The following is a 10295-nucleotide window of genomic DNA, read 5'->3' as shown; positions in this document are numbered from 1 at the left end:
TGACAGTCTTACAACACATGAGGGGTGTGAGGGGTCCAGGAACTGAGTTTGACACCCCTGCAATACACACACAACATCCCACCAACAATAAACTCAAGTTCTTTCACACTGCACTTAACCCTGGGTTATTGTCTTTTAACCCCGCTTTAACCTCCAGTAAAGTAACGTTTCACACTTGTAACTCTGAAAGGTGATTAGCAACACTTTTAATCCTGGGTTATGAAACGGCTCCAGATCAGTGTTAGCGCCGCTTTTAAAAGTGCAGCAGTAAGTTTTTATCTGGCTCTTATTCGTCCCAATAGTACCAGTGGTTTTGGACTTTATACTGACACCACAGACTGATCACTGCCCGACCCCCTGTGAAAAATCCTGCACCGCCCCTGTTAACTGCTGCTGCATACACAAAAATGTCTGTAAGATGGACTGCTGCGACTCGTAATCTCTCTGGCGGCTGATGAGACCGTTGTGTGCTCGCTCTTGGTGCTTGATGTCACACCGTTTATCTGTGATCATTATTGATATTATTAGTGGTAGTAACTGATCAACTGCAAGACAGTTTGTTATGTGCGGTCAACATGGCAGCATCCATGAGGGCGACCAGCTCAATGTACAATTAAACAGCTTTTATTGAGGTCAGTATCTGACTGGAGTCATCATCTAATGTGAGTGTACATCATTTTAAACATATTTGTGTGCTATTGTGTTTATTTGTAACACTTTTTAAATGAGCTTAATACAGTGACAGAGCACAACACAAGCAAATGTGCTACAGTATCACTGTTCATTTCCTGTATGCTAATGCACTTTATAAACCCTATTTAGTACTTTACAAATAAAACATATTATTAGTATTAAACATATTGTAGTCTTGAGCAAATAATAAATCATATAAAATGAAAATAAGCTCATTGTAACATTTAATTTTAGAAAAGTTCAGATTTTATATTTAAACAGATTTTATATTCATGCAATTCTGTGAATAAGAATGTCTATGGTGTGAAAATCATCTATTATTAAACTGGGGTATATCGTGAAACTGTTAAACCGTTACATCCCTACTGGAGATGCTGCCACTATTACAGAAACCATCTTCAACATCATTACAGCAGAGAAATGCAGACCTGCAGACACTCTTGCATCATTTACCAGTGATGCTGCTTCTGTTATGATCGGTAAGATTTGAACATTTCACTTTTATTTGAATAGCAGTTTTGATATAGAATTGATTTTTACTGTCAAGGCAAGAAAACTGAAGAAAGAGACTAAAAGACTTTTTCCCTGAATCACTGTCACTGTCCACTGTGTTCCCCATCCAATAAAAAGGGAAAGTCTTACCCACCCAAATACTGCAAAACCATTTCAACAATATTTTGATTATATATTTGATTTGCCAATGTGTGAACGGCTTGTAACACAACTTATAAAATGAGCCCTTCACAGACTTCCTAGGTTGCCTATTAAAGCCTGTAGACTGATTTTCATGTGAAGGGAGCGGGTCGCTTTTGCCGGGAAAATCACAAATATGTGACGTTTATGTGCGCTCCCGAGAGCCTCAGTGCTTCTCTTCCACTATTCAACAGTGACAACAAACTGCAACACTAGATAACATTATCTTAGAGATGAATCCAGCAAACGTCCCAGCACAACACCGACTCCAACACAAACTCAGAGTAAGCCAAAAAAACATTGATCTACTGAATCCCGTCTGGCTAAGCGGGAATGTGATCGTGGTCGAGTGAAAACTAGTGTGAAAATCGGCAGGGCATTTGATTCCTGGATGGACCTTCGTTTGGTTTTGGGGATCAAAACTGACCCTGAATTGGTGTTTTTCTTATTGGACAGGTAAACTTGCATAACTGCAAAGCATGTGACATATTGTGCCATAAGGATTGATCTGTGTCATTTTAGCTAAACTACAATAACACATGAAATGAATGCTAGACAATGTTCAAGATAATGCAAAAAGACACATTCATTAGTGTAACGTAACTTGGTTATACAGAAAATATATATAATCTATTATTATAAAACAATAGTGCATCGATATATCAAAGTGACAGTTGTGATGAATCACATCAATACTGAATTGTGTCAACATATTTATAATGTACAGTCTATTTTATAAACGGCTACTGTCATCATACACCACATTTAGCTAACAGCTATTGATAAAGATGGCTAGCTAGCTAACACCGACATCGGCTATCGTATAAATGCAGTCAATGTATCATGCAAAGAAAAGTGATTATTCAAACTACAGTCTCACATAGTCAGACTGATATCCACACTTTGTTTTAGCCCTGTTCCAGCACTGGAGAGTCAAATATAATATACAGTCTCAAAGTTTGTAATAGAACAATCATAACTGTGTCATTTTAATTATGCTACCTCATCTGTCAGCATGATGCTGGTGAATCACATTCAGTCTCTTTGTACGTTACATCATTGTTTTGGTAAATGCTCACTCTCCTCCCTATGGAGTGTGTGTGTGATCACGAGCAACAGGTAGCTGCTGCAGTTCACTTCACGGCCACAGGTGTCATTAATAACAAGGGTTTCTGAATCTTACATACCGCACCTTTAATAAAATTAGCACTTTGTCACCTTTTCTGTATTTAGGGGAATTCCCTCAATTCATCTCTTGGACAACTAAAGTCCAAAAGCACTGTAAAGGACAGGTGGGAATGAGTTTGGCTATGAGTTGGGGTTTATGATTTAGTGATTATGGCCCGAGACAGCTGGGAAAGCTCCAGCACATGTGACCCTGCATAGGACAGTTGGCTTTAGAAGATTTAGTGATTAGTGACCCTAATAATAATGTCCTTAATAGGGGTGATTTGTTGGGGATTATAATTTTATGATTGCGAACACTTTTAAATAAGATTCAGGTGGTGTCCTACAGGGATTATACCCGCCCCCCCAAAAAATAGATCAAACTTTTGTGTCTTACGTGACACTAATCTAGGAACTGAGTCTCATATTTTGTTGACATGCAGACCAATGAAAGTGTTCAGAATATACTGAAAATATAATTGAAATAATGTTTAAATATGTACAAAATGCTTCAAAAAACACCTTCATGCAGCAATATCAGAGACTGAAGTGTTTTTTCTAAATCAAAACCATGAATAATTTTGTTTTTCCCTTTTCACGAGAAGTTTCTGAATTCCCTTGAATGCCCCCAGAGTGAGTTATGTCCACATGCAAAATATCAAAAGAATGCAAAATCTGTTAGAATGAGGTCACGTGACACTTCACAGTGTAGATGAGTAATATACTGAATTCTTGATTTGTCATATTAAAACATTTATAGATAAAAATATATTTAAAAATACTGTAAATACTAAACATATAAACAAATGGGTTTTGTCTACTGTACTGTATTTGTTTTACTTCCTCTTTTATACATAGTTATACAAAATAGTCAGAAATCATCAATACGGTCTGTCTGTACACTGTGTGTGTGCGTGTGTGTTTGGTGGTTTTATTAGGTTATACACTAGTAGTTACGAAGGTATTATGCTATAAATGTGGTTTATGAGGACATCTCTAGTGTCCTTGTAATTCAAACATACATAATATATAATTTTTTTTAAATGTAAATATCCCAAATGTTTCTGTTAGTGTTAGGTTTTGGGGATAGAATATATATATTATAAAAATCATTGTGTCTATGGAGAGTCCACATAATGATAGGAGTAACAATGTTTGTGACTGTGTGTGTTTACAGGTTTACAGTCGGGGGTTTACAGACTGTGTGTGTTTACAGAAGGTCGGGGGTTCAAGCCCCAGCACCATCAAGATGCCACTGTTGGGCCCTTGAGCAAGGCACTTAACTCCAGGTTGCTCCGGGGGGATTGTCCCTGTAATAAGTGCACTGTAAGTCGCTTTGGATAAAAGCGTCTGCCAAATGCATAAATGTAAATGTTTAATATACATACATCTCTGATGTCTGTTTTAGATCTTTTCATCTGGAATGCAACATCTACTAAACATCTTAACAGATTTACAACATTCTAGCTCATAAATGTCTCAAAGACATCTGCTGAATGTCTTACTGACATTCGAGACAATATTTGTCATATTATAGACATATTGCAGATGAGCAAACAATATAAAATAGATGTTGTTAAGATGTAAATACACATCAAATAGACGTCTGGTTGATGTACATGTGCTATCAGGGATAGTTTGTACAGTATAAAAATCATTATGTCTATGGAGAGTCCTCATTATAAAAGGAATACCAACATATATGTGTGTGTGTGTGTGTGTGTGTGTGTGTGTGTGTGTGTGTGTGTGTGTGTGAGCGTGTATTTATCACTTTGTGGGGACCAAATGTCCCCATAAGGATAGTAAAACCCGAAATTTTTGACCTTGTGGGGACATTTTGTCAGTCCCCATGAGGAAAACAGCTTATAAATCATACTAAATTATGTTTTTTGAAAATGTAAAAATGCAGAAAGTTTTCTGTGAGGGTTAGGTTTAGGGATAGGGTTAGGTTTAGGGGATAGAATATAAAGTTTGTACAGTATGAAAACCATTATGTCTATGGAAAGTCCCCATAAAACATGGAAACACAACTGTGTGTGTGTGTGTGTGTGTGTGTGACAAACACATTGTCACCTAATGTAAACAAAGATGGCCGGACTGGAATGATTGCATTTCCCTGTTGTGTTAACTGCATGTAGGAGAGCTGTTGATGTTTTGTGACAATTTGGCTGTCTGTTTCAATGAGCGTACTGTGTGCTTGAAAAGACTATTGAGTTGCTGTTTGAGTTACTTGTGATTGACAACAGAATGATCACCTAATGTAAACAGACATGGCTGCGAGGAACATTGATCCCAATTTTGTGTTGACTGTTTGCATACGAGCTGTAAACTTTTATAGTAGTAATTTTGTGACCATTTGGATGTCTGTGTCATAAAATAATCTTACCATGTGCTTGAAAAGACTGTATGAGTATCAGTTTGTGTGAATATGAATTACAGGCATTTGGGCAGTGCAGTTTAGTGTTGGCATGAAAACAGATTTGAATCTAACATCACTGACTGTTGCAGAAACACAAATGTGTGACGCTACTCTAAGGGTGCCAGTCATAAACCATCACAAATATGCACCAGTAAGTGTGAAAGGGTTAAGTGACAGATGCTTAAAGATTGTTCTTTTGAATTGTTTTCCTAAAATGAGTAAAAATAATATTCTATATAAAATATGATTACAAAAATGTCCTCATTCTAATGAAATATTAAAAATATATATCTTCTGTGTGTATTTGTTAAGGATTTCCATTTTTTAAAAGGAATAAATACAGTTGCTGTTTCAGTGAATTTACAGACCATTTAATAAATTCAAGACCAATTAGGGCCTGGGTTTAAGGGGTTAATATGGGTATAAACAGGGTTTTACAGCTCAACATACTTAAGTTTGTCCAGTGTGCAGTTTGGATCGTTGAGTCTTTCAGAGAGCAGCTTGACTCCTGATTCTCCTGGGTGATTGTAGCTCAGATCCAGCTCTTTCAGGTGTGAGAGATTTGATCTCAGAGCTGATGCCACAGAACAACAGCCTTCCTCAGTCATCATACAGCCAGATAATCTACAAACACACATACATAACAGTCAGATAATCTAAAAATGTGCATATAACCAGTCAAATAATCTACAAACACACATCAACAGTCAGATAACCTACAAACAAACATCAGCATTTACCAGCAGCTATATTAACCTGTAGCTCAAGACTGGTTGCCACTGAAGCTAAGCATGGTTGAGCCTGGTCAGTACCTGGATGAGAGACCTCCTGGGGAAGACTAAGTTTGTGACTGGAAGAGATATTAGGGAGGCCAGCAGGGGGTGCTCACCCTGTGGTCTTAATGCCCCAGTATAGTGAAGGGGACATTATACTGTAAAAAGACACTGTCCTTTAGATGAGATGATAAAATCACGTCCTGACTCTCTGTGGTTATTAAAAACATCCTAGATCACTTCTTGTAAAGAGTAGGAGTATAACCCTAGTGTCCTGGCTAAATTCCCCCATTGGCCCTTCTCAATCATGGCCTCCTAATAATCCCCAGCCACTAATTGGCTCTATAACTCTCTCCTTTCCACCAATAGCTGGTGTGGGGTGAGCATACTGGTGCACTATATCTGCTGTTGCATCATCCATGTGGATGCTGCACACTAGTGGTGGTTGAGGAGAGTCCCCTGTTCACTGTGTAAAGCACTTTGATTATAGTGTCAGAAAAGCGCTATATAAATTAATGTTCATTCAACAGTCAGATAATCTAAAACACACACACATCAACAGTAAGAAAATCCACAAACACACACATAAAAAGTCAGATAAACTACATTTACATTTAGTCATTAAGCAGACCCTTTTATCCAAAGTAACTTACAAATGAGGAACATAAACACTTTGTGTAAACTGTACCTGCAGGATCACACTGCCAAGTTCTAAGTGTTGCTATAATAGTACAGAAACTAGCACAGAAGAAAGAGACAGACAAGGATTTTTTTTAAAGATTTCTTAAATAGTAAGTGCCATTATTTAGGACAGGTTAAGTGCTCACAGAAAATATATGTTTTAAGCTTTTTCTTGAATGTTGAAATGGTTTCAGCAGAACGGCAGGTGGTTGAAAGCTCATTCCACCACCGGGGGACAGAGAAAGCAAATGAATGTGAAGTGCCTCGTTGTGATGGGACCACCAGCTGTAAGAGGGTGCTGTTCCACTGGTTGTCCTGAGGGCCAAATTCAAAGCTTTGAATTTTATGCATAGCCAGTGGAGTAAGACCAAGAGGGGTATGATGTGAGGTTGAAAAACAGATGTGCCAGCACATTCAGGGCCATCTGCAGTGGCTTGATAGCACTAGCTGGAAGGCCATCCAACAGAGCACTGCAGAAGTACAATCTTGAAATAACCAGAGCTTGGTCCAGGGACTTCGCGGCATATTCAGACAGGAAAGGTCTGATTTTTCTGATGTAATAAAGCACAAACCTGCAAGACCAGGCAGTTGATGAGATGCGAGTACTAAAATGTAGCTGTTCATCAATTACTACTCTCAGGTTTCAGCTGTCCTGATAGGTCTCACAGTAGTGGAGCACAGATGAACAGTAACAGATGGGTTTGCTAGGATCACAAGTTCCATCAACGAGTTTGGTCTTGGCCAGGTTGAGATGAAGGTGGTGTTCCTTCATTCAGGCAGAGATCTCCAAAAGGCAGGCAGAGATATGTTACACCCTCCCCATCCTAGGGTTGGAAAGGTGCAACAAGGAGAGATTTTATAATTCTCCTGACTTGGCAATTAACACAAATAAGCAACACTTTTAATCCCGGACTCCCTTGTTAGGTAGAAAGAGGAGAAAAAAGGTTAAATAGAAAATAAATATTACCCGCCTCCCTATGGCTTCCATAAAATGATAAACAAAGCAAGTAAATGAAAAATGTAACAATACAAAACTAAAAATGAGTGTCTATGGAATGGTCATAAAGTGTACTCTGTTTAGTGTTGTGAGCAAAGTATTAAGAATGTACACAATCTGGGGCAGGAGAAAGGAACACCTCTCAGAGACAGCCTACAAACAGTCTGCCTCTCATTGTCTCGCTCTTTATGTGTTGGCTCCACCCATAATTTATCCTCTTGTCAGCCAATCCTAACAGGGAACTGATTGATAGTCATCATATCTGACACCTAGTGGCATTTAACCTGTCATGAAAGGCAGATGGAAAACAAAACGAAAAAAAAAAAAAAAAACACACAGGGAGACAACATAAAGAGATACGCCCGAGGATGTAACAGATATGAGTTGAGACAGTTGGATCATCAGGTTGGAACGATATGTAGAGCTGCGTATCATCTGCAATATTCACTCTGATGAGTTCATTACTTGAACAGTTGGAGTCACCAATTCACACACACACACACACACACACACACACACACACACACACATGTTGTGTTTCCATGTTTTATGGGGACTTTCCATAGACATAATGGTTTTTATACTGTACAAACTTTATATTCTATCCCCTAAACCTAACCCTACCCCTAAACCTAACCCTCACAGAAAACTTTCTGCATTTTTACATTTTCAAAAAACATAATTTAGTATGATTTATAAGCTGTTTTCCTCATGGGGACCGACAAAATGTCCCCACAAGGTCAAAAATTTCGGGTTTTACTATCCTTATGGGGACATTTGGTCCCCACAAAGTGATAAATACACGCTCACACATACACACACACACACACACACACACACACACACACACACACACACACACACACACACACACACACACACACACACACACCAGTATAAGAGTGCGAGTGCAAAGTCAAGAGTGTCCAGACGGTGTGCACATATTTACGGCAACATTATAATTTTTTTAAATAATAATTAAAAGGCAAATTTTGTGTGTATGTAACATATATAATATATCAGGCCTGATATAGAGACAGAGACTGAACTCATATGGTGCATCTCAATCAGCTTTAGATCATTAGTCAGCACACTGGTCAGGGAGTCGTCCATTTTTAGGATTGTCCCAATCACAAAATTGTTCCAGTGCACTAAAAGAGTCACTCCCCAGAAATCCCAGAATGCACCAGTGAGCATCACATATCTCTGTGTTCACATCGTGTCACATCTTCAAGAAATTAGAATAGGAATGCAAATGTAAATTTAGTGAAAGCTTAGTTTTCTGTCTTTGAAAGAATTTGTTTATAACTATCTTTTATCCATAATGTGCAGAAAAGGGAAACAATCATACAAACTTTAAAAAAAGTAGATAAAAGTTTAAAAATACTCATAATTCCATGCAAATATCAACCATAACATGGACATAAAATCAAGTATTTACCAAAGGAACAAAACTATTTTGAAAATATTAATTTAGGTTTATATTTTACTTTACTGAAGATCATAATTATTGTTTTGGTATACCAGAACTAAAGGAAAATTTTCAGACAACATTATTTCATGCTTTCAAAAGAGGGATCAAAAGAATCTTCATTTTCACTTTGTTGACAAGAACTGTTTCAGTGCTTTCACATCCATAATATTTTCACTCAGTTGGCGGTGTGGTGCAGGAGGACACGCATTTGCCCCTGACACGAGGACCAAGGTTTGAATCTTGCCTGGGTCATGTCCCAACCCTGTTCTCCCTCTCTTTCCCTCAATTTCCTCTCAATCTATACTATCCTGTAAATAATGGCAAAAAGCTCATAAATATAATAAAAAATATCACTCAATATTCATACAAATAAGTTGATATTTCCTGTATAAATCTTATGTCGATGTTAAGTATGATGAACAAATGGTCTCGTCTTTAAACACCCATTCACGAGTTTGCATGTCCACATAGCACTTGAAGTGGAAATGGTAAACAGTTTGTTATGGGTAAACTAATTCTTTAAATTCTGTCTTTAAAGGAGGGGCTCGAGCATGAGGGTCTTGAGCATGCGGCTCGTCTCGAGCTCTAAGTTCTCCACTCCAATATTAAAGGAGGATTTGGGGTGGTGGAGGGATGCCAGAATAATCATCAAGGGAGTGAGGTAAGCAGCTGCTTATATGTGCTTGCATTATGATTGAAAGAACCAAGGTCGCCTTTGTTCTGAGGCTACTTTCTGGGAGAGCGGCTCTATGGGGAACGGCGGTGTGGGAGAATCAAGACGAATGCTGCGCCTCTTTTCAAACACTCTCCGTGGAGATGAAGCGAGTTTTTGACCGTGCTGTCTCCGGTAGAGAGGCAGCCAGAGTGCTGGCCGACTTGCGTCAGGGAGAGAGATCTGTATCAGACTTTTCTATTGAGTTCCGGACACTAGCAGCAGAGAGCCAATGGAACGAGGAGGCGCAGTGGGACATGTTCCTGCATGGGCTGGCTGACCGCGTCCAGAAGGACCACCAAGCTCAACGACTTGATCGCCCTGGCACTTAGAGTGGACGCAAGGTTGTCCAGAGTGGAACGGCGAGTACGAACCAACCACCCATCGGGACGAGTTGGCGGCCAATGCTCTGGAGGCGGGGGCAGCGTTCAGCCCGTCTGTGATCCGAGCCCATGCAGGTGGGTCGAGCCCGGCTTTCCCGGGAGGAGAGGGAAAGGCGGAGATCCAAGGGACTTTGCTTGTACTGTGGAGGAGCTGGACATTTTGCCTACAACTGTCCTTTAAAAGGATCCGCCCGATAGTAAGTATGAGGCTACTATCGGGTGGGATCTCCGCCGAGAAGACCTCATCCACATCTACCCTCCTTCCGGTAAGTCTTCAATGGTCTAATCACCGTCACGACTGCC

General features: G+C 39.3%; 3 protein-coding genes across 4 annotated transcripts in view; all 3 read right to left on the bottom strand.

Annotated features, from left to right (window-relative positions):
* The window catches only part of LOC127650290 (NACHT, LRR and PYD domains-containing protein 3-like), a 201274-nt gene that overhangs the window by 2812 nt on the left and 188167 nt on the right, over window positions 1-10295 (bottom strand). For both annotated transcript variants that reach the window (XM_052135612.1, XM_052135613.1), the window contains one exon: window positions 5423-5596. In XM_052135612.1, coding sequence (XP_051991572.1) covers window positions 5423-5596 — 174 coding nt within the window. The remainder of the gene's footprint in view (window positions 1-5422; window positions 5597-10295) is intronic.
* LOC127650291 (NACHT, LRR and PYD domains-containing protein 3-like) overlaps window positions 1-10295 on the bottom strand; it is a 349622-nt gene that overhangs the window by 214888 nt on the left and 124439 nt on the right. The gene's annotated exons all lie outside the window — the stretch shown is intronic.
* The window catches only part of LOC127650289 (NACHT, LRR and PYD domains-containing protein 12-like), a 459642-nt gene that overhangs the window by 325878 nt on the left and 123469 nt on the right, over window positions 1-10295 (bottom strand). The window lies entirely within an intron of this gene.

Source organism: Xyrauchen texanus, chromosome 10, assembly GCF_025860055.1.
Source record: "Xyrauchen texanus isolate HMW12.3.18 chromosome 10, RBS_HiC_50CHRs, whole genome shotgun sequence".
NCBI lineage: Eukaryota > Metazoa > Chordata > Actinopteri > Cypriniformes > Catostomidae > Xyrauchen > Xyrauchen texanus.
This window is presented reverse-complemented; position numbering and strand designations above follow the sequence as displayed.